The sequence below is a fragment of the Syngnathus typhle genome, linkage group LG9 (genome assembly GCF_033458585.1).
Source record: "Syngnathus typhle isolate RoL2023-S1 ecotype Sweden linkage group LG9, RoL_Styp_1.0, whole genome shotgun sequence".
NCBI lineage: Eukaryota > Metazoa > Chordata > Actinopteri > Syngnathiformes > Syngnathidae > Syngnathus > Syngnathus typhle.
The window spans coordinates 10468750-10496148 of record NC_083746.1 but is presented as its reverse complement, the minus strand read 5'-3'; the positions used below and the strand labels follow the sequence as shown (position 1 = coordinate 10496148).

The window sequence follows — 27399 nt, the reverse complement described above, 5'->3', positions numbered from 1 at the left end:
GCACTTACATGCATTTTGAAATTTTCATGAAAGCAACAGATCACGAACGTTGCTGAAACTATTTAAATCAGCCTGTGGTTCTTTTTTAGAACAGTAGATGGTGCTATAGCGTTTTGTATTGGGAAATAGGCAGCTATACTAGCAACTATTTCGTTATTGTCAAATTCTATTATATATAATTATGAAATTTTGATTTTTCATCTCTCACAGTAAACACTGAACATTCTTTTTATGTTTTGTATTGATCTTGTATTGAATTACGCGAGTGTGTTCCAAATGAAGTGGCCAAAGACTAACACAATATCAAGTGAATGTTATATAAAAAGGACAATATGTATTTTAAAAAAGTTTTGTGCTATACTCCAGTAATTATCTTTTGTTAAAAATTGTAAAAGCCAACCACGGCACTATTATTCTCTAAAGGCTCGGACAAGAACTTTTATTTTGACATCCTATTAGCGCTAATGAGAATGAAGTGCTCTGTGTAAAAGCAGACCTTTAACCAGCTGAGGAGTTTTACTGCTTAATGTCTTCGCCCGTTTCCACAAGTAATGAAATAGTGATGCACGACTATTTTTTTCTCCTCACATTACTGCCCAAATGTCTTAGGTTATCAAATGACTTGGTCTTTTAGCAATGTGGTAATGACTCAGTCACTCAGAAGATCGTAGACCCCTGTCAGGGTTTAACAAAAGTTAAAACAAATGCTAACAGAATCTGGAATTGTTTATGTTTGGGACAGAAGAGTTTTTAAGTCAATGGCTTGATCCCAACCTGTCCAGTTCAAATTCATTCCACTTACTATTATGCAAATAAATCAGACCAAAAGTGGAAAGGCGAATCAAATCGCAAGACAAAAGCTATTCACTTGTGGTTTAAACAAAAGGCCACTTTCCTTTTCTCCTTTGTAGCTTCCTGGCTAGTATCGCAATTTATCTAGGCGCTATCTCGAGCCCACTGAAGTTTCTCAGGTAGCGCAGCTCAACCCAGGAGAAGCTTTGTTGTGTCACGAGCGTGCAAAAGATACCAGAAGACCACCAAGGGGTTGTAAGTGGGCAGCAACCCAACAACATGCGTGTTCCTTTGTGCGACGAGGAAAGTGATCTTCCGGCTGTGTAACTTGATGGCTCCTGGATGGGCGAGCAGGCTTTACATGACACTCCACTGTGGCCTCATGTGAATAATGCAGCTCTCTCAAGTTAACACGGCTCATCCGGCGTCTTTCACCGCAAGCACTCGGTGTGACGAAGCTTTTGACGTCCTCAGAAGTCACTAATAATGAGCTTTGTCCGATTGTTTACTCTCCTAGTTTGTGTTATGACTCTCTGCCACGCTCAGTTTTCGGACCACTAAGTGGATCTCTTTAGGGCTACTTTGTGTCTCTAGAGCGGCCTCTTAGGCTGTAACGAAAGTGGAAGCCTGGCGGGTGTGGTGACCTGTGTCCTTTTCCTCCTTCTGTCGTCATCCTCTGCGATACAGTTGCTCGCCTGTGGAAACTCCATCAAGACATGAGAGAGGCCAACGGGCAACTTGCTACTGTTCCCGGAGGCATTATTTCGACAAAGAGCTTTAAATCTTGGAGATAACATCAAGGGTGAGTACGCTTCTTGTTGTGTACACATGTATGTGTGTGTTTTTGAATGATCTGTGATGACTACAAATCATAAATGGCTATATCTCCTCATCATTTTGCGCAATAGCTACATTGTAAACATATTCTGTATTTGTTTAGAAAAATAGTTTAGGGGTATTTAGCAACATTAGCACAATTTTGGAGTAGATGTTAGTGAGACGTCAAAATGAAATGGGGCATCTTGGCTACGCTACGTGCCACATAATGTGACTAAACGTAGCGGGGAAAGGTGTCACCTGGTGTTCAGGTAATCTGTGCTGTGAAAATTCAAGCAGTGCAAATTGTACTTTCCCCTAATCTCCGGTCATGTTTTAATCACAACTAGACACACTATTTTACATAGGCCTCAGATTGTTTAACATGAGTTCAGTCGTAATATATTTGACTTTTACTTTAATGGCAATAAAATGTTTCAAATTGGTGTGAAATTAAAGAATGGATGAATGGATTGCCAGAATTCCCCGAGCGATTGAGGGACAATAAAAAAAGAAATTATACTAAGTGATACTGTTCCATTCTAGCCCTGTAGGTGGCGGTAGTAAATCTTTGTAAAGTGACTAACTACTACTCAAGCGGCCACATTAACATGGCCCCCACCGCAAAACACATACATTATGTGTTCCTCTTTGACCCTTGCACCACCCTTCTCCAAAGGTTTATGATAATTGGCTGCTTAAATCACCATCGGTGCAGTCTGGTTCACATGACTGACCTGCGTGATGACAGCCGGGGTTCAGTTCCCTCTCAAGGACCATGATGAGGATGTATGTCTGAGTAGTTGTCTGTCTCTAAATATGCCTGACCCATGATCAATTCAACAATATGTTTTCTTGGATGGTTTGACTGTATATAAAATACATTATCCCCAATAAAATGAATGGACATGCCAATAATTAAACAACCACCCAAATTATTATATTAATACATTATTTCTACGTTTAAAAAAATCCCCAAATGCTTGACTCCAGCTGAAAGGTGCATATTTGTCCATACATGCCATAAAGATGGTGCCAAAGCACTGCTTTTCTCCAAATGAGGCGCCTCCTCGGCACAGAGATGCCACAAGATGGCAGCAAAGCTACTCAACAGATTAGTCCATACGCAGTCTAGTAGTTTGCCATTCACATTTATTTTTGTATCTCTAATGACTGCAATATGAAAAAAAAGAATACAACTAAAATCCAGGAGGACACAAATGTATGATTATCAATGCTTGACTGAACCAGTGTGTCATAATTCCAGTGGGGGGGGGGGGCGATAGCGTAACCATGACAGCATTTACAAATGAGCTTGTGCACAGCAGTCAATCATTTCTCAGCATGTAAAAATCAGCATGAACGCCAAATGGGCCACGAGGCATAGCAGCATCCTGGACTGACACCTCGCGCACCTCTGCACGTTGCAGCCAGCGAATGCTGTGTTGCATAAATAATGAAAGCCAGAGTGTAAAAGCGTGCGGGGGCCTCATGACGCCGGCTGAATTATTGTTTCATCAGGCTGGATGAGGCTCATTTGTATTCCCATTCTTTAGCATGAGACACAAAAGGCTTTGTACAGCTCGCTCGTGCACTGTGATTGTAATCACTCCATCTCCCTCAGTGTGTGCTTCATTTGATGCCGAATGATGTGTCCTGGAAAGTATTTAAGAACCAAGAGAGTCATTAAACGGGGGAGGAATTAGTGACACCTGAATGTCATTGAATGTCTTTTTGCCAAGTCATTAAAACACTGCGCTAACTGAATTCCGCCACAAGATGGCACACATCATACAAAAAGAATCAAACGTTAAACCGAGAATAGTTTATTTTATTTTATAGACTGAATACCGCCTCAAAAAATACTGAGCTCCCCAAGTACCACCATCTTAAATCCAACAAGCAACAATTCTAATGAGAGCGGATACAAATCGACAAATATTTTCAATCCAAACAAACACGACGCTAATCCAACATTAATAAAAACATTCATTAATGCTCGGCACCCAGGCCCTCCCGACTCTGTTATTAATCTCAACTGGTTCTGCAGCCTGTGTGACCTGTGATTTAATATGCTTACATTGCAAGGCCCCCTCGCGGTATCAGAGATTAATTAAGCATGATACATTTTGCATAACATCCGCTCCAGTATAATAAAGAGGTTTTGTTGAAAATAAATCACTATTGCTCTATTGGTAGTTATGAAAAGAAGAGAACAAAAATTTGAATGTTTTTTGAGTCCTCTTCAGTCAGTGTTGAAAAATACATTGCCATTGTATGTTCAATAAAAAAAATTGCTTTACAGCTGCATCAAAAGTGAAATTAAAAGAAAGCGTACCGCAAAAAGTCATTAAAGCGAAGATGAGCACAATGAGGAGTCAAGTGTACTGTCTATTGCAACCTTTCTTGAGTCAATGTACGGCAGCCTTCGCACATTTATATGCTACAATTACGGCGTCTTTACGCCAGAAAACCAAAATTACTCACCTTTATGAAACACTTTAGTGCTATAATTACACTAGAGATCTGCCATCTCCAAGAAAACCTTTGTAAGTCCGATAAAGCCGATGAATCTGTTTTTCCAAGGACTTTCTTTGGGACCCAGTCAGTGTCTTCCAGTGGGTAACACATTTGGGAGGAAGGTTAGAACAAAAACAAAGTTAATCTAATGTGTGGTAATGAAGAAAAATAGCACTCCACAATGTTAGTATCATACAGCAATGGCATAATTAAGTATAATTAAAAAGAAGCAAGATGCTTTTATCACACTGCATCAACTGACAATTGTTCTGTTCTTCTGGTGTTCCTGCCTTCGCCACTAGGGGCACCATAAATCAGACTACTCGGCTCCTCTTAGCTCATCAGTACAGCACTAATATTAGTCACTCTACACAAAAGATAAAATCTACATGACTCACTTGTGTTCAGTCTGTTGATAAAAAGGATAAATCCCAGTAGCATAGATGCTATGTAGCGTTAGCATTAGGCGAGCAAACTGATTGGATAAGCTATGTCAGGTTGTTTTGAATACATAAATGTTATTCTCTATGTTTGGTTTGATCACATGAGACTCTTTAAAAAAATAATAATAATTGGTTGATGTGTGCTCATTAACAAACAAGGCTTAAAGGTGGCGGTGACATGTTTGCAACAACCAACACAGAAGCTGACAAGGCGTCAAGTGGCTTGACACACGCAGCAAGGACCAGAATGGAACAATGCCGCGTAAATAGATGTTTGACTTCTGACTGGGAAATAGTTGTCAAGTCCCACAGGTGGCCGTTGGGCATTTTGCAATTACAATCCCAACGTTACTCCCGTTGCCGTGAATCATTCACTTGTTGAAAACACGCAACTTGTACATGACGTCCAAGTCAACTAGCATCTATTTATTCCATCCCACCCACCACAAGGTATCCAAAAAGTGGGTCAGCCATCCTACTTTAAGTCATGGGGCTCCTTCTTTTGTCACTTGAGACATTTATTTTTAGATTTCTCGCGCGTTTCCGTGGTGTCTTTTGGTCCCGATATTTAGTGTCAGGCACGACTATGTCATAGCGTGGCCATCTGCTAAATATATTCCCTGTTGCCACCGATGTTGGTGTTTTGCTAGGCTATTGTTTCTCCAAAGGCCTTTTGACACGCATTGCGCTTATCCTGCTCCAAAATGTAGGCCGCTCAGGTTGCGGTGAAGGAAAACGTCAGATAGCGATGGAGCGGTCGATGGAGAACTGGCCTGGTTGCAATCAGCTCCAGTCTCGCATAACTGTCACCTAGCTGTCATTCCGTTTTTTGTCAGGTGAGCTAGAGAGAGGCTCAGAGGTCACCGAATGAGATGTTTCAATAGAAACTTTGACTTTGACATCTACAATAGCATATAGAGGAAACAGGGATTAACCTTGGAGAAAAAAAAGCTCGGAAATTGCTTCCAAAGACCTCGTCCACTATCCTTTTTGTAAAAGTCTGTCACCCTCGGCCAGGTTTGACGATGAGTTTGTCCATGGGAACTCGCTGTTTATGCAGACCACTCTGACAGATGGAAGGAGCCGCTATCAATGTTACAGTCCCATCTGTAGGGACGCACGGAGCCTTTGGCAAGGCATTCAGACCATCACGGATTACAAGCCCGCGCCGCAGAGCTGTGAAGGCGACGTCCGTCTGCTCAATGACCTCAACCGCTTCTTTGCTCGCTTCGACGCTCAGAACAGCACTTGCCCGCTAAAGGCCACTCCCCCTTCACACGAGCTGCCCCTGTGCCTCTCCGCCGACAGCGTGAGGAGGGCGCTTGCCGCTATCAACATCCGTAAGGCGGCGGGCCCTGACAACATCCCGGGTCGGGCGCTGAAGGACTGCGCTGGTGAGCTGACGGATGTCTTCACGGACATCTTTAACACTTCCCTGCAGCAGGCCATCGTCCCGTCGTGTTTCAAAGCTGCCACCATTGTACCTGTGCCGAAGAAACCCGCTCCGTCCCGCTTCAATGACTACCGCCCCGTAGCACTCACGCCCATCATCATGAAGTGCTTTGAGCGGCTTGTCATGGAGCACATCCGATCCGTTCTCCCCCCCACCATCGACCCCTTCCAGTTTGCGTACCGAGCCAAACGGTCTTCTGAGGATGCCATCTGCTCTGCCCTCCACTCGGCCCTCACCCACTTGGAGAGGAGGGACTCGTATGTGAGATTGCTGTTTGTGGACTTCAGTTCTGCCTTCAACACCATTGTGCCACAACGCCTCATCAGCAAACTTGACGCGCTGGGCCTCAGTACCTACCTCTGCAACTGGCTACTGGACTTCCTCTGTCAGAGGCCACAGGTAGTACGTGTTGGCGACAAAATCTCCGCCAGCATCACGCTGAGCACGGGGGCCCCCCAAGGCTGCGTGCTCAGTCCGCTGCTCTTCACCCTCCTGACGCATGACTGCACTGCAACCTACAGCGACAACCGTATCGTGAAGTTTGCTGACGACACGACTCTGGTGGGTCTCATCACCAAGGGAGACGAGACTCAATACAGGCTGGAGGTTGACCTTCTGACCACGTGGTGCAGGGACAACAACCTCCTGCTGAACGTCGACAAGACCAAGGAGATTGTTGTGGACTTCCGGAAGGGTCACACCCAACACCTGCCGCTGACCATCGACGGTGCTGTGGTGGAGAGAGTGAGCAGCGCCAAGTTCCTGGGGGTGCACATCAGTGAGGATCTCTCCTGGTCCACCAACACCGCATCACTGGCAAAGAAAGCCCAGCGCCGCCTGTACTTCCTGCGGAAACTCAGGCGAGCGAGCGCTCCTCCGGCCGTCATGACTGCATTTTACCGCGGCACCATTGAGAGCGTCCTCTCCAGCTGTATTGCTGTGTGGGGTGGCGGCTGCACTGACTACAGCTTGAAGGCCCTGCAGCGCATAGTGAACACGGCTGGTAAGATTGCTGGTGCTTCGCTCCCCTCCTTGAAGGACATTTACACCTCCCATCTCACCCGCAAGGCGACCACGATTGTGAGTGATGTGAGTCACCCCGCTCACTCTTTGTTCGAGCTTCTGCCCTCTGGGAAGAGGTACAGAAGCCTGCGCTCCCGCACCACCAGACTCTCAAACAGCTTCGTACACCAGGCTGTTAGGATCCTGAACTCGCTCCCCCGTTCTGCGTAGCGTCTTGTACTTTTACTGTCTGAACTGTCTGTATGCACACTGGCTCTTATTTGTTGTGTTATCTGTTTATTTATTATTTATTATTACTCTTATTATTTATTGTTTGTGCCTTTTTGTTTATGATGTTTTTTACTTTTGCGCTATGCTTGCTGGCTCCGTTTTGCTCCTCTTATTTATTGTGTTATCTGTTTATTTATTATTTATTCATCACTCTTACTATTGATTGTTTGAATTTTTTGCCTTCTTGTTTTTATATTGTGTCGCGTACTTGTATGTCTATCGTGTTATGTGTCTCGTCACCGTGGGATAGAGAAAAACGTCATTTCGGTCTCTTTGTGTGTTGTGACGTGGAGAGATTGACAATAAAGCTGACTTTGACTTTGACTTTGAAATCTGGTCACTGAATGGATGGATGGATAGATGAATGGAACTTTTGTTCCAGTACACTATTCTTAATCACGGCTCAGCAATTTCCGACTTCTTTCTTGAATTCAACATCCAGCTAGCTAGCATGCACCCGGCCGGCCTTGTTAGTTTGCCTTGTGTCACCCAATTAGGCACCCTTGTGTTCTCCCAACTGTGTCTGCCATGATTAACTGCTCAGCACAGTATTTAGTTGCATTCTTGTCGCTGTCCTCTGCTGTTGTTCTTGTGCTCTTTGCTACTTGTTCTTTTTGCTGTCCAATTTAGTTTTCTTTTCTTTTTTTTGTTACATTCATATTCTGCCGGTCTTCACCAAGTAGAATGTGTAAAATGCCACCACAAATGAATTGAGGGAAGTATACTTTACTCTTGATAAATATATTTCCAATTAGGCTTGGATAAAAGTAGAGAAGACAATCAACTTGTGTGTGCAAAATCAAATCAGTCTAATGAAATATACATGCCAGCTTGTATTTTTTTTCCACTCTTTCTGACATGTGATTCATTTTCAGTTTTCACACTAGAATTGTAGAGCGCTCGCACACCTCGTTACCATGGATACATTGGCTTACTTGTTCCAACGTCATTTAGCCATTCAAGCACAAGGTTCTTCACAATATCAATCAAAAGAAAGTCAGACAAAATTTCATTGTCATACAAACATTTCATCATGTCTGAACAAAAATAGATATCCGCACAAAGGTCAAAGTACTCCTTTCAAATAACCCCCTAGTGTTCAGACAGAGACACCAGACTGCATTTAAGTTAAAAAGAAATACAATTTGCAACACTTTTGAGGTCCACAACATAAATGGGCGATTTGTCGTGGCCTGGTGTCTCTGTAGATGCAAAGATTTTGCTTTATTCTGTAACGAGGCAATAAAAGTTTCAAATTTGGGCTTATTTGCATCGCTAATGTCATTGTGCGTAGGAAGCAGATGTGCCGTTGCCGAAAGTGGGAGCTGGTTCAAAGCTTAGCGTGCAAGCATTAGCGAAGTGACATCATTGAGCGTTCATTTAGTGGTGTGTGTGTGTGTGTGTGTGGACATGGTGCACGTGTCCCTGCATTTCCTCTCAAGCAAGATTTTAAGGGTTAAAATTTGATAGGGAAGTTTGTAAGTAGATAGGGGACACTGCCATGACTTCACAGTTTTCTAATTACTTTTAGCATCAAAAGTGTAACTGCAGGATTTTTTAATTCCACAAATTAATTAAATCCCATTAAAAAAAGTTTAAAAAGTTTTAGAGCCCTTGAGTGTCAGCTAACTTTATCAAGCTAACTTTCTGACGACCAAAGAGCATTTACATAAATTATAATAGTAAACAGTATTATTTTTTAATTATCTTACCTATTTCTGTGTCCATAAATGTTTTTGTTAATTAAACAATAAATAAACAAAGCAAAAATGGATGATTAGCTGGACGTAATGATGTTGATGAACCCACAACTGTACATTTGAATGAGTTCACTAACAAGTCCAAATGATCCGATTTGTGGGTTAGGACCTTTTTTTTTATTCTGCCGCAACATCATCATTAGCCTCGCCGTCATAATGGTCCTCTATTATCCATTTGTCTTTGTTTGGATTTTTTTTTTCCCGGACAACCGCAGTTGTCTGGATTCAATCTGCATGACAATGATTACTGTCGTCGACATTACGCAGCTTGTCAAAGATAAATGCCTTGAAGATAATGAACGAATAGCTTCCCGTCATGCTCATTTTATAATGCCACACTTTGGGGTTATAAAAGCTGATGAGAGCTAGCTTACATGGCAGAAAGATGCGTGACGTCATCGTGTTGCAGAAGTGCACCACACACACACAAGCAGCTCATCCTCGCCATCATTCTTTCTGATCTTCAGTTCCAATGACTTTTAGTTCTGCGCTCCACACGATCCAAAGAGGAAATTAATTTTCTAAATGCTTGGATGAAAGTGCAGCACTTTTTTTAGGGGTCAGATAGCCTCATTATCCTTTAATTAATTAAAGCTCAGTTGGCTGTTCAAAATATCTCGATGATAAATGCGGGCTCAGATAAAGGTGAATAATTGTGAATATTGTGTTACGGATTGAATGGAGGCTTTGACGCGCTGTCTCACTTTTGGTGTCATCTGGAAGAGAGCTGGCTCATTGACATGCGTCTCATGGCGCATCTGTCGGTGGGGCGCATGCAGTGCTCACTGGGGCGGAAGTGATGCCAAGTCTTCACAGTGCATCGCGAGGAAAGCAGATTGTACTTTTAAAATTCCCCCAAAATCATTTGAATCGACAATACAAATTATGAAATTGGAATCTCGAAACCGTCTGAATTGAGATGTAAGTGTGCTGTGGCGTCTTTTCTATTTAATCAAGCGACGTGACAAAGAGCTCACAGATATTAACGGCAGCAGGCTGAGTAAGTAAGAGAGGCCACCATTGACTCATTCGCACTTGAAGTCTCTCCAGCAAACACTTATGTTTGGGTATTTAGTTGGAGGGCTGAGAGCTAAAGCCGCCAAAGCTGAAGCTACACAAGCGTAGACAATTTATTCACATTTGCTGCTTTAGCTCCATGCAAGTTTTGTCCACTGGTCACATATAACAACTAAACTATTTTAATCATGTTCAGAATCTTTTTTACTCTCCATGTGTGTCAAGTAATTGAGCCACTTAGAACTACTTCATTTTTGTCATCGAGCGAGTTTCGGTTTTATAGCCGCAATAAAATGTCGGAGATTTATATGCCAGTGGTTACTTCCTTATTAATACTTTGTTTTGAGGACTAACGTGGATTGTTTTTTGGGATGCTGGAGACCATGAAAAGTCCACATAAGAAGGCTGAACCCAAAATTCAAATCCAGAAAATTATTCAAATTTTTAATTTCACTATCAAAACATTCACAATAATGAAAAATGAAGTGCTGCTTTGTTCCATTATCCGACGGCGCCATAATAGCCCCAAAAATATTTGCAAGATTGTGTGTCATTTGACCTGTATTCTCAGTCGGAGCGTGAATCGCCTTAAAGCACGCTGAGCGGGGCTACTCGCCTTGCTCGTATCGTCAAAAACTTCACAAGGTCACCACTCAAGTAATCTAAAGAAATAATAGTTTTGTGTGTGCGTTTGCCTCACAGCCCAACTTGACTGCGCTACAGCGAATGGTTCTGTGCAAACTGCATAAATCAGGGTCATCATGAAAAGAAGATAAGCCTACAAGTTAATGATTTTTAGCCTCCCTTTAAATCACCCTTTTGTAAATACTTTAAATGGCAGAGGAAATCTGCGTATAATTCTAAATGTCAGGAGAACTGACTTTGCCTTTTTCATCACAGTTAAAATAATCACGGACGAGCCGTGAAAAATTCACGTCGACGACAAAAGTGTCTTTGACTGCCTTGAATGGCGTGATATAAATCTTTGTTATGGGGCCCTATTTTTGTGCCTCGGACAAAGTGCTGGAGTTTTCTTCCTTTTGGTATTTTCGTAGACACCCTTTGTTAGGAATGAGCGTTTGCGCCGTTATGGGAGTGAACACAGCCGACTCGGCGTCACCTCTCGTTCTCTTTAAATTCAGTGTAATTCTACATGACGGCGTTTGTCATCCCCCACCGGCTTGATGCTAATATTTTTTGGGCTAGAGAAAAAAAAAAGCAGAGTCTGATATGCCCATGTTGAATATTTCTCTAAAACAGGTTGACCATGGAAAGATTTGCGGATCCTCTCACCGGGCGTATTCAAATGCCTGGCAGACATGAACATTAGTTTTGCCTTTACAAGATACCCGAGGCAGGCAGGCGCCACCGTCTCCGTCTGGACCGAACAAGATGAGATGCCACACACTCAACACTCGAAGGTGTTTGGTGTCAGATTTACAAGCCCCCTACGCCTCGCTGGCTTTAACGTTACATTACATCATCGGCCGCATTTGAGACCCACCGCGCAACGTGACGCCATTTAGCAACACCTGAATTGACGACTGGCAGGCGTCCATGTTGCGCGGCGCGGGGACCGTCATAATGGATTTTGCGATTATTGGCGGGAAGATGCAATTTGGCGTATCATGACAGACTCTAACACAGGGGTGGGCAAACCTTTTGACTCGCGGGCCGAACTGGGTTCTAAATTTGGACCGGAGGGCCGAACCAGGAGCAGATGGACGTAGTGTTTGTGTGAAGTAATAAAAGCGACCTGTAAAGGCCATTGCATAAAAGATTTTGGCCTTTAGTAGGTGGCATGGATATTCCAAACAAGGTTTTGGAAAACAAATGCATTCATGAACAGCATTAAAAAAAATTATGATAATTCACTAAAAAACTGCCATCAGTGATTCTCATAAAATACGACACTGTTATTATGAATAACAGTCTCCATCACTTCAGTGCCTGCAGGTCAGATTAATGAAAGATGTTTATTTTATGAGATCACATCAAACGGCAAACATTCTGACCAAATATATCATCTTGAAGAATCGGCGAAAGCATACATCCAAATAAAGTAATCAAAACGGCAACACGGTGATTTTCAGTGGGAACAGTGTTGTTGGTCTCCCTTTTTTGCTAGTGCGTCATAGTCTGGAGTAAAATTTGTTGTGGCAATTCTTAGGAGAGATCCGAGGTGTTGGTCCGTTTACCTCGATCTGTGACGGGTTGATGTCAATGTGGCTGAACGTCACGTCGCGTACGTCGAGCCAAATTGGCCACTCTTTTTTTAAACACTCGGCGCTGTGTCCACCTTGCTTTTCCTTGGGCGACTCATTTTAATAGAAGGATTCCAGGGGAAGGTTTGTGGGTGGCTTTAGCGTAAAACTGTATCTGAAAGCTCAGCGCGCGAATTACAAGAATGCTGTCGTCACAGCCCACGCTCTAAATTCGGGACTGATACGAATAGAGCGAGAGTGCGCCATGCCTGTACTACTGAGTACGCACATGCACTTGCTTTCTGACACGGCTTCAAGTAGTAAATGCGCATGCGAGCGCTTCCCCATCTACTGGGGAAACGCAGTCATTGCAGGCAAAATGACCAAAAAAAAAAAGTTTAATACAATTTATTCAGGGTTGGCGGGCCGGATTAAACGGTCCTGTGGGCCGGATGTGGCCCGCGGGCCGTAGTTTGCCCACCTCTGCTCTAACAGCTGCTGCATGCCATGCAAGGTGGGGCTGTGATTAGGGCTCCACAATTAATGGACGTCAAATTAACGTCACAATGTAGTGGAATGCAATTTTCAAATTGCAAAGGCTGCAATTATGGAAATAATACTGCTTCATTTCAGCCGATTGATAGGCTTTATTTTTAGGCAGTGTCAATTCATTCATGTGTTATGAAAACCGGTTTGAATCGGAAAAACGGTTTTGATTTAATCGGACCAAATTGAATCGGTACACTATTATTGTAATCTGATTTATTTGGTTTTTGATTACGTCACTGTTATTTTTAAGGATGGGCTGATTACAGGTATCAATATCGGGCCAATACTGGCCTTATTTTCCGGTATGGGGTACTCTTACAGGCAGCCGATACCACCCACCGATACTAATTGCAAAAAAAAAAATCGGACATCGAGTAAGAACTCCTAAGTGGTTGACACTATACTGTGGCACTTTGACAAATCATAATCTAATTTTGTATTTGTTTCACCCTAAAACTAAGGTGACGTGCTTAATGGCTGCTTAATAGCCTCTGTAGGGGAAATTCCTTTTTCTTTTCAAGGGGAGGCTCCAAAAAATCCAAGCAGGTCCCTGTTTTGGGAGTGGGCGGAGGTTCCAAAATAAAATCAGCTGTCACCCGCCATTGGTCTTAGAGAGGTGGACGCACTGCTGGAGCTGGTCTCCAACGCCGACTGGGATTTGTTTTTATTTGGAACGACCCTGCTGGTTGGGGGGGGCAGTGGCCATTTGTGTGGGATTCTACCTGTGGAGCTCTTTTTTTTTAATAGACCTTCTATTTTTTACCTGGTAGGTCATGAATGAATTGGATTTCACCGTATGTAAATTTGTCACCATGTTAGTTGGAAATTATAAATGTTTGACCTGCAGGGAAATAAACAGCGACGATACAGAAAATTAATTTGAAACGCCGCCTCAAGCTGAGAAGTGATTTATTTTGCTTCCAAATGGACGGAGCTCTGCAGTACTGCAAGTGTTGCGGCGTGCTACTGAGAAGAAAATTGACAAGCCATGAAATGGCCAGTACAGTGGAGTCATTTCTAATCAAAGGCGTGTTTATCAATGCGATTTTCAGCAAGCAACACGCTGACCTCACCTCTTCCATAAAACCAACATGGCCCTTCATGGTTGCGTTTAAAATAGGCCACATTTATTTTCGTAAGGCGCCTAGATTACTTCACTTTCTTGTTATTTGAGCTTGCCGTACAGCATAACATGTCATTAGATAGCCTTGGACTTTTTTGGCTTTAAATTTTACTCTCTGCTATCACATTTAACGGTTTCTATTTATACAGTGCATCCCCCTCAAAACCTTGACCTGGTAGTTGTATTTTGTGCTTTTTAACTTAGTTGAACTCAATGATTAGGTTTATACAACATAGTACATTTCTCTAAGGCAGATCTCACATAATTAAACCGCAAATCATTAATGATCTAAAACGTTAATTAATTCAATAAAAAAAAGGCTTCAAATGGCGCAATGGTTCAATGCACCAATGGTTTTGATTGTCTATTGATGTGATGGAACTTTGAGAACTTGGTGTTATCTGGCACAATACACTTAATTTAAAAATCTCTACTATTCCACCTTGTCTACTTCTAATTATATTATCCTGGCTGCAAGGAATAATAATACTGCCAATGTCCAAAGTAAATTATACCGTCAGCCGCGGAGTCATATGACTTATGACTTGATCATTTCAAATCACTTCAAAATGAGTAGCAGTTAGGCAGCTATTGAATGATTCGTCAAAAATGAGGCCTTAAGATTTTTAATGCTTTTTTTCAGTTTAACTTTACTCTCCAAATGAACATAAAACAAAATGAATTACCTGTTGTGTATGTTTAAAAAAGCATACTTAGCCCTAGCAGATGATTGCAAACAATGCAAAATGTCATCGACAGGCTAACGGTTAGCCTAGAAAATTGTGGTTTGAGTATTTAAACACAACACATTACTATATAATATAAGGTTCTTCACAGGCATATATTCTTTATCTTCTCTGAAAAACATCTAGAATTACAGTAAAAGTAGAAGATATTGTAAGGTACTACTCATTTTTGTTTGTGTCTGCATGACTAAATTATATTCCCTGTCTGTGGGACTATCACAACAACAACAAAGAAATTCCTTGACTTTGTGTCTTCAGCTGCTGGCAGCACGCCTTGAAGCTGAGCAGGACCTCCTGTAACATTCTAACCAGAAGAAGAACCAAGCACTGAGCCACACTAGGGCCACCATGTACCAATCTACTGTCACCCAGCGAGTGGACAACAACACCATCCCGAGCAGGGTACTTTGTGCTTGCATCATGCAGCCACCATTAGAGTGAGAGTGAGTCAGAGTCAGCGGCAGTACAAATAGACGAGCAAATATAAATAGGAAGGAAACAAGAGTAGCTCTTAAGGAAAATACTAAAAAAAAAAAAGTTTCAAGTCTCCCATTAGCCAAATGTGACCGGCTTGTTTTAGACAAACTAAGGACTTTACCACTAATTATAGCCACTAACTACATTGACTTTGTTTTTATTTATTTTTTCTACTACGCCATCCAAATATTCCTCGACTTGAAACCAGGCCGTAGCGCAGAAAAAGTTGGAGACGGTTGCTTTAGCAACATGATTAACAGGCTGAAGATAAGCTCCGTGTGAGGTGGAGCTCCACTAATGATATCCCTCCCTGCTTCATTAGGTCATGGAGGAGTCTGAGATCTGTTCCATGCCTGGGGGACTCGCCAACGCGAGGAAACAATTTCAAACCCAGGAAACGACCACATCTCATGTAACCCAGTTCCATTTCCAGCACAGCAGTGTGCAGGTACACATATTAGAGGCCAATTATGGCCGCCAATGCATGAAAGTGAATAAGATGTCTGTCATCAAGTTAGCGGGAAACATTTGAGCAGACAGGAATGCTGATGCTTTTAACATGCATGGGTGAGCCTGGCGGAAAATATGCCATATTTTCTAAAAATGAACAACGATGTTTGTGATCCATCTCACCTCATTTGCAACAACACACATTTACACCGTTGTGTTTTTCTATTATTTTTATGGCACGGTATGAATGAGCAGCCCCGCGTGTTGTTTGTCATCCCGCCGCTATCTCCACAAGTCACACTGTATCGCATTAACCATCGCGTCCCTGCTTGATTTTCAACATGGCGTGCGTATGTGGAACAGACTCTTATCACATGAGCACCAGGAGGGCATGCTCAGATGAATGAGGCATGGTTTTTGTTATTCTTGTTGTCGTTTGGGAATACCTATCACATCCCAGCAAATGTGAATTTAAAACATTGTAGCTTCTGCATTTTATCAGCAAAATGAGAGGAAATGTGAATATTGACTGGCGCTTAAGTCACAGCTTGTAGTGTGACCAGATGTGAAATCCACCATTTTTTTTTTTACATTTACAGGAAATGTCCCACTCAGAGATGTCGGTGTCAAGAAGCGAGCATCAGGTGGTGGCGGGCAGTCAGCAGCTACTATCTGCCCAAGAAACAGCGGTATGTACTTTTAGAGTCCTCTGTTTACAAAATAATTTGTTCTTTATTTAGTTTGGATTTACTAGTGTTGTGACTAAAAAATTTATGATGTTCCATTTAGGTTAGAGAGGACTAAATATTTGTTTCTTGTGTTAAATAGGTGTCAGACGGTGTCCACAATTTGCACTGCAATGATAAAATCCATGAAAATGAAGGTAAGGCGTTGTATGTTATACACAACATTGCTTCTAAGCTTCTGGAACTTAAGTTTATTCTCGTTTCGACGCTAACGGACAGAAGAAGAATTTCCAAGGTACACAACAAAAGAACTCAGGGCTCACTTTGAAAGAACCATAGAGGAAGCAGCGCCACAGAAACCGATTAAGGTAATCGCTTGGATTTTATGCTAATTTACAAATTTTGCTTTACAGCAGAATAAAAATGGTTGATTAAGCTAAAGTTCCAAAAAAGCTAGCTAAGATTGTGTCATGTCATTAAAGCTTTATCTGAAGATGTATTAATGAAATGGAATAATTAGTTGCAGTAATTTACCTACAAATCTCACTTTTGCTCTTTAAATAAGACTGGACGTGACAGCGGTTGGTCAAAGTGGTCGTCCAATGCGACCCAGACCAACACAGTGACAAATGAGGGGCACCGGGAGTCAGCGGTCGAAACAGCAGAGGACACCCCGGAAGCCATGATAGATTACGAAGAATTTCCACCGCCGCCGCCACCGGCCGTAGACGACTCTGATTACCTTCCGCCGCCACCGCCGGATTTACTTGAAATGTCACCAATCATCGAAAGTATTCCTGTCACTCAATACTCATCCGAGGAGCCTCAAGGATCAGTGAACTCGGCCAAAGACCTTCTCAGCAAAGAAGCTTACATCAAGCAGAGGAGCATGTCTGAGTTGAAACGTCTGTACAAGCACATACATCCCGGCGTCAGGAAAAATATCGAAGAGGACTTCTACAACGAATACAACGAGACGGTAAACAACCAGCGGGCGAGTCAAGCGTATTTGTATGAGGATGACGCTGATGTCACTGATGAGGAATACGAATGGGAAGAGATTCTACCAGGAGATGTACAGGCAAGGCGCTGGATGTTTGAAAATAAGCCACTAGATGCCATCAAGGATGAATCCCTGGATGGAGATGAAGAAAATCACAAGATGACAGAGAAAGAGATGATTCTCGGGAAAGACGTGAGGCGCACAGCGTGGATGTTCGAGACCAAGCCGATAGAAGGGCTGGGCCCACGTGAGACCGACTCCATGGAGTATCGGAAGAGGTTTGACAAGGGAGACGTGCGAGCTGCGGCGTGGTTGTTTGAAACCCAAACAATGGACGATCTGAATAAGATGCACCAGAAAGAAGACCTCACCAAAGAGGTGGTATTCACAGAAGAGGACGGTAACGCCACCATTTACATGATTGACGATAAGTACATGGACGGTCTCGGACACACGGAGACGGTGGACGAGAGCCATCTGCTGAGTTTAAGATCAGTCGTGGAAGAAATCAACGAGGAGGAGAAAACCATAACGAGCAACTTTGACACTCAGTTTCAATGCTTCATCATGGGGCAGTCCAGTCAGATGCTGGAGATAAAATCGGTGCGGAAAATTGAAACCGAGCTGGAGAGTTCAATTGCTTCGCGTTGGCTTTTTGATACTCAACCTCTTGATGAGAACAAACCACTTTCATCTTTCAAGCTGGTGTGTAGCCTTTCCATGGAGGACAGTAACAGAGGAGACTGGGGACGTTGGTTGTTTGAGATAAAGACGTTGAATTCCCTGACTGAGTTGGAATGCTCAAAAACCGAAGAAGTTGTTGGGGCGGATGTGCACAAGCACTGCCTCGTGTTTGAAACCCAACCGATGGATTCTTTGAAGGATGATTCGAACGCCACGACTCAGTGCGTTGAAGAAATTATCGGGGGTAATGTTAGATCGGCAAGAAACTTCTTTGAAAGCAGCCCTCAAATGGAGAGGAAGAACTGCCCTGAAGTCGGAAAACTTAAAAAGTCACTGCCGAACGAAGACATAAAAGGAGACGTGAGACATCAAAAGTGGCGCTTTGAGAGTCAACCTCTGGAGCACATACGCGATGAGAAGAAGGAGATAACTCGCACAGTCAATATCGAGGAGGACCTCACGCAGGAGGACGGTACGAGTTGCAGAGCCGATGTTCGCAGGAATTGCTGGGTGTTTGAGACTCAGCCAATGGACATGTTGAAAGATGATTCAAATAGCCTCCCCTTGACAAAAGAGGAAATTATCGCAGGAGACGTGAAATCCACCAGGCATTACTTTGAAACCATCCCGGCTGAGGAGCCGAAGGAACTCGCAGAAGTCGGTAAATTGAAAAAAATGGCGATGTCGACCGACGAGGCGAAGGAGCTGGCGGAGGTTGGCAAACTGAAGAGATGGGTCGAACTTGACGAGGAAAGGGGAGATGTTCGACATCAGAAATGGCGGTTCGAAAGCCAACCTCTGGAACAGATTCGGGACGAGAAGAAGGAAGTCATCCGAACAATTGACTTGGAAGAAATTGACAAAGTGGACGTGTCAAATTATAAGCATATCTTTGAGAGCAACGATTTAAGCAGAAGAGACGAGTCGCAAAAGATCCAGGTTGAGGGCGTCACGAGTGGTTCGGTGCAGTCCAACAAAAACCTCTTTGAGTCCGGGCTATTGTACGCCATGCAGGACAGCTCGGGCCACTTCCACGAGTTAAGAACAGTGCGTCACGAAGAGGTTGTGAGCGGAGATGTCACAACGTACAAATGGATGTTCGAAACGCGACCCATCGACCAATTTGACCAAAGCATTGACAAATATCAAATAATTAAAGGGATATCCAAACAGGAGATCGAATCCGGTGACGTTAAGACCGCCAAATGGCTCTTTGAGACGCAGCCTCTTGATGCCATCAAGTACTTCAGTAACATCGAAGATGAGGAAACACAAAGTGAAACTCAAGAAATTGTGAAAGGAGACGTAAAGAACTGCAAGTGGCTCTTTGAGACGCAACCAATGGACGTCCTGTATGAAAAAGTGGACATAAATAGTGAAAATCAGTCCGAAGAAATGCCAAAGGGAGACGTGAAAACATGCACGTGGCTCTTTGAGACGCAAGCGCTTGATGCAATTCACCACCAGACAGAAACTGTCTTGAAAACGTGCACGGTCAATCAAGAGGACATTCAAGGCAAAGATGTCCGGACGGCGTGTTTTCTCTTTGAGACCGAAAAACTGGAGAATCTCTCCGGTGAGGAGGGAAATTCTTTCAAGCGCATCACCGAGATCGACATTGCGTCAGGTGACGTGTCGAGGAAGAAGCATATTTTTGAACACGGCACGGCCGATATCATGACGTCGACGTCGGAGGAAATGATGCAACATCTCAAGCGAGTGCAAAGCGAGGATATTCAGAAAGGAAACTTCGTCACCTGTAAATGGCTCTTTGAAAATCAATCAATAGACGCCATCCACGACGGCCAAGAAGAAACATCCAAAAGCCGGACAGTTACCGACATACACGGTGGGGACGTGGACAAGGGACGATTCATCTTTGAGACCTTTTCCTTGGACAGAATCAAGGAATCGGCGTCTGAACCCGAGCTATTCACGATGCAAACAATTGCTCGCAACGATGAAGAGAAGGGCGATGTAAAAAATTACACCATGCTCTTTGAAACTCAGCCTCTGTACGCCATCCAGGACAAGGAGGGTCATTACCATGAAGTGACCACAGTCACCAGCGAGGAGGTAACACGCGGAGATGTCATCGGAACTCGGTGGTTGTTTGAAACCAAACCTCTGGACGCCATCAAGGACTCGGACGAGGTTTACATCATTAAATCTGTCACGCAGCAGGACGAGCAGAAAGGAGACGTCACGTCTGCAAAGTGGAAGTTTGAGACGCAGCCTCTTGATAGGATATCTGAAGAAAGCAGGACGTTCATGAAGACGGTGGAGGACATTCAAGGGGGCAACGTTAAAATGAATAAAGACCGCTTTGAATCGGAGGACATGTTGCAGGAGTCGGTTCGAACGGTCAATATCAGCGAAATACAAAAAGGCGACGTCAGGTCGGCTAAATGGAGATTCGAGACGCAGTCGATTGATAAAATAAGAAGCCTGAGCTCGGAGAACCTCATCGAGACGGTTAAAAAGGAGGAGGTGGAAAAGGGCGACGTCAAGCATTCCGTTTGGCTGTTTGAGAAAAATCCTTTGGACCACATTAAAGAGGTCGACGAAGACGACGAGACGCCGCACGTCGCTCGAGAGGAAATTGTCAAAGCAGATGTCAAGTCAACGACGTGGCTCTTTGAAACGACACCCTTTGATGACTTCAACGAGACGAAAACGGAGAAGACGGAAATCTTGGGCAAGAACGTCAAGGGAACTCTAGAAGAACTTCATAGTCAGAAAATGGTGACATCCAAAGGCATACTCATCGAATCGGATGAGATCGGCGATGTTAGGATGGCGAAATACAATCTGATGAATCAGCAAGCTCCCGAGATTCAACGTGAGGAAGTCATCAGAGGGGATTTGCAGACTATTATGATGAACCTCCTGAACAGACAGGAACAACACGGGCGGCAGGTGGTCATCGAGTCGGAAGAGAAGGGCGATATTACTTCAACCGTGCGACAGCTTTTCAACCAAGAGAGCAACAAAAATATCGAAAAGGAAGAAATTATCCCAGGAGATATTCGGGAAGCCATAAATAACCTTTTCAACGACAGCGACTCTGTCAAACATGGACTCCTCATTCAAGAGGATGAGAAAGGCGATGTGCGGATGACAATCTATTCCCTTCTGAACAAGCAAGATCAGATGAGTATGGAAAAAGAAGGCGTGGTCAGAGGAGATATAAAGACTGCCCTGCAAAGACTCTCCAGCCAAGATCAGCCTGATCTGACACAGAGGATAACGGTCGATGAAACCGAGAAGGGGAACGTCAAATTTTATTCCACCTGCATCGAATCCGGGGCCCTCAGTTATCTTAAACAACACAATTTAGAACCAGATGAAGCGTCAGACGAGACTATTGAGAAAGAAAAGATGATTGGAGGTGACATTCAGGGCACCAAAGTCATCCTTAGTAGCAACCAAACGCAAATCGAGCGCACGGTGGATGATATCATACCGGGTGATGTTCACAACACGGTAAAGGTTTTCATGACTGAGCCCACGGTCTCATTAGAGGGTCTTCAAAAGGAGGAGATCGTCAAAGGAGATCTGAAAGCTGCATTGACATCATTGTCGGAATCAGTCAACCAGAAAGTCGTGGTGGAGAAAGAAGAAGTCATGAAAGGCAACATACCCAAAACCATGCGATGCCTGGAGAGGGCGCAACATCGTCACAAGGAGATCGAGAAACCAGATATTATACCCGGGAATATTAAAGGAGCCTTGAGATCTCTCGAGAATTCTGCAACCGCCCGAGTTGAAGCCACCATGGAGGATCTGGTTTCTGGAGATGTCAAGGCTACCTTAAGATCTCTCCAGTTGGCAAAGCAAACAGTGGTTGAGGCGGAGAAGGAAGAAATCGTTAGAGGGGACATTCAAGCAGCAATGCAAGGTCTACAAGATGCTTCTTCTGAGAAAAAAATCTGTCATCAGGAGATAGATGTCCAGGGGGATGTGAAAGGAACGATACAGCTCTTCACTGAACCTCCACCCGCTCAAAGAATTCAAAGAATCCCGAGTGCCGAAGAAGAAGAGCAAACTTTGGCGGAAAAAGAGGAAGTGATGAAAGGCGATGTGAAAGGCACGATTAAATCACTTATGGAAACGGCACAGCGTGAAACTCCCAAAGGGAAAGCCGGCTCCTACAGAAGAGTCAGAGTTAAGCAGAGGCCTCCTGTGAAGAATTTAAATGCGGAGACACAGAGAAACGTACAAAAAATCAAAACCGCAGTTTCAGACGATCATCAATCTGTTGCGACCGAAACTAAAACAATGTGTACGGCGGAAAGGCGCAGTACACAATCCAAAACCGTCGTAGAGCACAAAACCATCACCCAAAGTCACGGCATCAAAACATTAAAAACGGAATTCTGCAACCTGAAGCCAAAAGGAATGATCCGCTTGAATAAAACAAAAGTCAAAACAGATGTGTACTTTCCTAAACGACAAGTGGCCGAACCCGATTTGCCTCCTCCCCCTCCACCGGTGGTAGACATCGACCTTCCTCTTCCTCCGACGCCGCCGCCTCCATTTGTGGATTCTGATGGGGATCACCTTCCTCCACCACCACCACCACATACCGTTGAACTGGACTTACTCCCACCGCCATCACCACCACCACCAACACCACCACCTCCACCACCACCACCACCACGGCGAGACCTGGAAAGGATCCCAAAACAACCAGTTCCCGTCTCACCAACCCAGGCCAAAAAGATGACAATGAAGAAAGTCAAAGTTCCGTTATGTCCCGTCCCAAAGCTTGAGGCTAACGTGGAAACAGTCCAGTCTGTAACCACGACACGAACATCTAAAAGAATAGAAGTTCCGCCACCGCCGCCACCAGAATCGCCGCGACCCTCCAGGAGAGTTTGCATCACCCCACCTTCTTCCCCTACTCCTCTTCCAAGAGGCCAAACAAGTAAATTCAACACCCCGTTGATAAAAGCCGAGGAAAAATACCGTAAGCACAAAGAGGAAAACACGCCTCCAACCACTCCAACTCCGCCTTTTGTGAATGACTCAATTAAGGCAGCTGAAGATGTCAACCAAACAAAAATCATCCAGACCGCAGCTGGAAATGCCGAGTCGGCGCTCCATTTCGAGTCCTCCTCGTCACGAGATTCATCCAAGCAGGTTGTTATCTCCACAATACCATCTGCCAAGAAGGAAATACTTTCTAATGAGTCTTCTAAGCTTCAAAAGAGCTCTTCAGTGACTGCTGTGAGACAAACAACCAAACAGAAAATAGTTTCTGTCTCCTCCCAGGTGTCGACTCAAGCTGTCATTTCGAACCAAAGTCACACCACAGACACCACATTTGCAAAAATCGCCGGTGAGAAGAAACATGTGAAAAATCAAAACGCAAAGGAATCTGAAAGAAAGATGGTCGATGGAACGGGTATGGGTCAATCGAGAGGCCTTGTTAAAATGGCGAAAACGGAAAGCATTGAACAGAAATCAAAGACATCCCAATCGCAGCCCAAGAGAAACGAGCAACCAGAAATACCCACCGAAAAAGCAGAAACTATCGGGAAAATGCCCAAAACAAACCAAAAGGTAAAAAAGAGCACTAAGCAGGAAAAGCAAGTTGACGCCAAGATTGAAGAAGAGCGAAAGATTCAGGTAAAAGCCAACGATTCCGCCGAGCCCATCAGCGAGTCAAGAGAGGTAAAGACAGAATCAAAGCAGGTGATAACCAAAGTGTCCCCCGGCCCAGATGAAGATCTTGCCATCAATGTAAGTGACGGTCAGACAGCACCAAAGAAGAAGAAGAAATCTAAAAAGTCGAAAGCGGCGACACAATTAAGTCAAATCAAAGACTTCGAATCAAAGACGGCCATCACAGAAACAATCAATGAAACGGAAGGAACAACTGCCGCTCTACAAATTCACACAAGTGTCGTCGAAGAACATGTTCAAAGCAAAGAGGATGACAACTCCCAGAGAGTAAAAGCACATCAAAGTCATCCCAAGAAGAAAGCCGTGACAATTACTCCAAAGAGTGCGTCACTGGAGGAAAGTCGTGCCGAGCCAATTAAAGTGCCAGTCGAGTCAGAACAGAATCAAACGGTCACGTCTGCTTCAGTGGGAATCGTGGAATCTCCCAAGCAACAGGTAGCGGGCGTAATCTCTTACATCACGGGAATGCAAACCGTTTCCAAAACTAAACTCGGCACATTTGCAGATTGCTTCGCAAGCCCGGAGGTTCCTCACAAAAAATTGGGGGATGACATTCCCGAGTCGAGTCGAGCTCAAAAAGTTACGAACGAAAAGCGCGGATTGGAATCTGTTGCTGAGGAAAAAAAGTTCGGCGTTGGTTCTATAAAAGTCCAGAAGCAATTAAAGAAGGAGATCTTAACTGAAAGCAGGAAAGAACGAATGGACCTACGAGCTCCGTCGCCGTCTCTAAGAACCCGAACTCCCTCGCCCACATTTATCACTATTGAATCCATTCGAAGGACCGACTCGCCCCAGAGAGTCACTCCCTCGCCGACACCGCTCCAAAGGCCCGGCACACCCCCGACGCCGCCGCCGCGCCGCTGCGATACCCCGACGTCAAAACTGACGAGAATCACACCCTCCCCGACGTTTGACCGAGCCGAGAATTTGCCTCGACTCAAAGACACCACGGCCAAGTTGTCTCGCGGCATTACCCCGCCGCCGTTAATATCCTCGCAGCTCATATGCGAAAAGAAATCCGAAATCGTGGAAACGCCTGCTTCATTCCATCGGCAAATCAAACTTGAGTCGATACACGGCTCCGGTGAGTCGTCTAGAAAGCACGTCGTAGTAAAAGACACCTGGGAATCTACCGAGGCTTCAAATGCAAATGAAAGCCAAAGTAAGGCAGATAGGAAACCGCCGCTTTGTAATGAGGTCCCGGAAGATACCTCCGAGTTATCATTGGCTTCATTTCAAGAAAAGAAGGAGTTCTTCGAGGAGGCCCAAAAGGCTGAAATGAATAAAACCTATATCCGAAAGGAACCCATTGCGATACCTGAACGACTGGGCCCGGAGCTGGAGGACAGCGATGAGGACAAGATCCAAGAAAAGGAAGATCGGCCCAAAGCGGACTTGTCCGGTCTTGTCAATAAATTTGAATCAACAGATGAAACAGACATCAGCAAAGAGTTGCTCGCATTTACAGAGTGGTTGCAAAACAAAAGTGAAGACAAGGAAGACTCCGAAAGGGCGTCAGCAGCTTTTGACGTTCAGACTCTCAAGAATATTTTTGAAACAAGCGAGCAGAGATTCTCCGTAGATGAGCAGAAAGGCAATCACGAGGATCCGCTGACAATCAGACGGGAAGTCGACACGGCAAAGCTGCAAAGTCCTCTTGAGATGCAGCCGGGCTTAAAACTCAGCTCGGCCCTCCCCTCTCATGGAAATGTGCTGGAAATTGTACGGACAGATCCATCAGCTCCTTCTGAGAGCAAATCAATCACAGAGCATTTCTCAAGCCTCGATGTGTTTGGGAGCAAGGTCACCACGACAAGTGTCAGTCAGCGCTCTGGCGGCGTGTCAAAACAGCCGGCTCCTTTTTCTTACGCTGACGCGGTGAAAAGGAAAGTGGCGCCGGCCAGACGAACGCAAACCCACGACCAAGACGCCACTGACAAATTGCTGAAGAACTTTCACCACACCAGCAGCGAGAGCGAGGCGCTTTTCAAGACTGCAACGGAAGTGATGACGTCACAGGCGGTGTCTCATCAGACGATCATCGGTAAAAAATTAGGGAGCATGAGCCATGAGGAAACCGAGGCATGGATGGATATTGTGCAACGACTAACCTCGGATTTAAGACTGTGCTGCGTCATCGTTTCCCCTCATCAGCATTAAATACTGATCCCGTGAGACCCTGTTTTGAGGTGTTCAGGCATGTCATCTTAACACTAGTGAACTGTCTGTCTGTCTATCATGTGTTTGTTTTTATGTTTTTGTGAGGCCTATTATGCATTTTGTAGAACGAATAGAAAAAATGAGTGGCGCCTGTTTTGCTATGCATGTGCTCAAACAGTAATCAAACACAAACAAGATAGCCGACACATGAAATATTTATTTATTTATTTATTTATTTATTTATTTATTTATTTATTTATTTATTTATTTATTTATTTATTTATTTATTTATTTATTTATTTATTTATTTATTTATTTATTTATTTATTTATTTATTTATTTATTTATTTATTATTATTATTATTATTAATTTTGTTCCCCAACAGGCTCGAGTTCCGAAGTCAGAGCTGTGCACAGTGTGTCAAAGGAGGGTGTATCCGATGGATGGATGGATAGTGGACAGAAAAAAGTACCATAAGTCCTGCTTCTTCTGTGAGCAATGCAAAAGTAAACTAAGGTAAACCAAGCCGTCCTCAAATCGCACACAAAGCACCGTCGGCGCTGATAACTCATGTTTATTGCAGCCTGGGAAATTACGTCTCTCTCCACGGACACTTCTTTTGTCTTCACCACTACAAACAACTCCTCAAGTCCAAAGGAATGTACGATAATAAACTCGGTCAGAAAGCTCCCGCGGGAACCGACGCCTCCACCCCACCGGAGCAAAAACTCGAATGGAGATATTCAACACGCGGCCCAAGTTCACTTGACAGGAACAAAACACATCATGGTGGTCAGATTGAAGCGACAAAAGCATTTGATGAGAGCAAACCGCAGGGCAGCAGAATATCCGTTGTTTGGCCTCCGCGTGCCGACTCCCCAAAGAAAGCTTTTAAAATAGAGGAAGACATTCAACTAGCCAAACCGCAGTGGCCCCCGCAAGACAATTCCCCCAAATTAATCCAACAGCAACACGGAAAGACTGTTCCAAGAAGTGTCTTGTAAAGTAATTACCTAAGTAGAAAATGAAAAATAAATAGTCGAATGGTCCAATTAAGGAAATAGTTGAATGATTGAAAGGATGAAGAGTATGTTGTTTGGAAGCAAGGAGGCAGTGTTGTGTTCAGGTGTTGCAGAGGGAAAGCGAGAGAATGTGGATGTGACAAAAAGCATTGTTTCTACTGTGTCTTGCATATATTTGGATTTTTAATCATGCTAAGCAATCAAGTTTTTTTGATAATTGGCGGGCATGGCCAAAATTGATTAGTTTTACTGCTGTGGCGATTATGACATTAGACTTTTCTCCCTAGTGAATCCTAAATATGGATCCAATGCATTATATAGTGAAAAATTATGAATTGTGCTTTGGAATAATTTTTTGACATTTTTTTTAATGTGAAATAATCACGTTTGCCGCTCTGTCTAAAATCACAATCACACAATATTAGATTAGCACAATATTTTGGCACCTGGTGTGCAGACATCTAAATGAAATAAAGATTTATTTTATTTATTCAAGTGTACATTATGTC

The 27399-nt window shown here is 43.9% G+C and overlaps 1 protein-coding gene across 3 annotated transcripts; it reads left to right on the top strand.

Moving 5' to 3' along the window:
- The first annotated feature begins 1464 nt into the window (after nucleotides 1–1464).
- Nucleotides 1465–26592, top strand: xirp2b (xin actin binding repeat containing 2b). Of its 3 annotated transcripts, none has more exons than XM_061286226.1 (9): nucleotides 1465–1594; nucleotides 14975–15118; nucleotides 15516–15641; nucleotides 16243–16332; nucleotides 16472–16526; nucleotides 16609–16697; nucleotides 16895–25751; nucleotides 26254–26384; nucleotides 26452–26592. In XM_061286226.1, the coding sequence occupies exons 2-8, from the start codon at nucleotides 15065–15067 to the stop codon at nucleotides 26343–26345; spliced, it is 9363 nt and encodes a 3120-aa protein (XP_061142210.1). In that variant the 5' UTR covers nucleotides 1465–1594; nucleotides 14975–15064; the 3' UTR covers nucleotides 26346–26384; nucleotides 26452–26592. The 3 variants fall into 3 exon arrangements, with proteins under 3 accessions (XP_061142210.1, XP_061142211.1, XP_061142208.1); XM_061286227.1 differs by lacking the exon at nucleotides 1465–1594 and adding an exon at nucleotides 13450–13613 and having other exon boundaries at nucleotides 16612–16697; XM_061286224.1 differs by lacking the exon at nucleotides 1465–1594 and adding an exon at nucleotides 13450–13613.
- The last annotated feature ends 807 nt before the right edge of the window (nucleotides 26593–27399 follow it).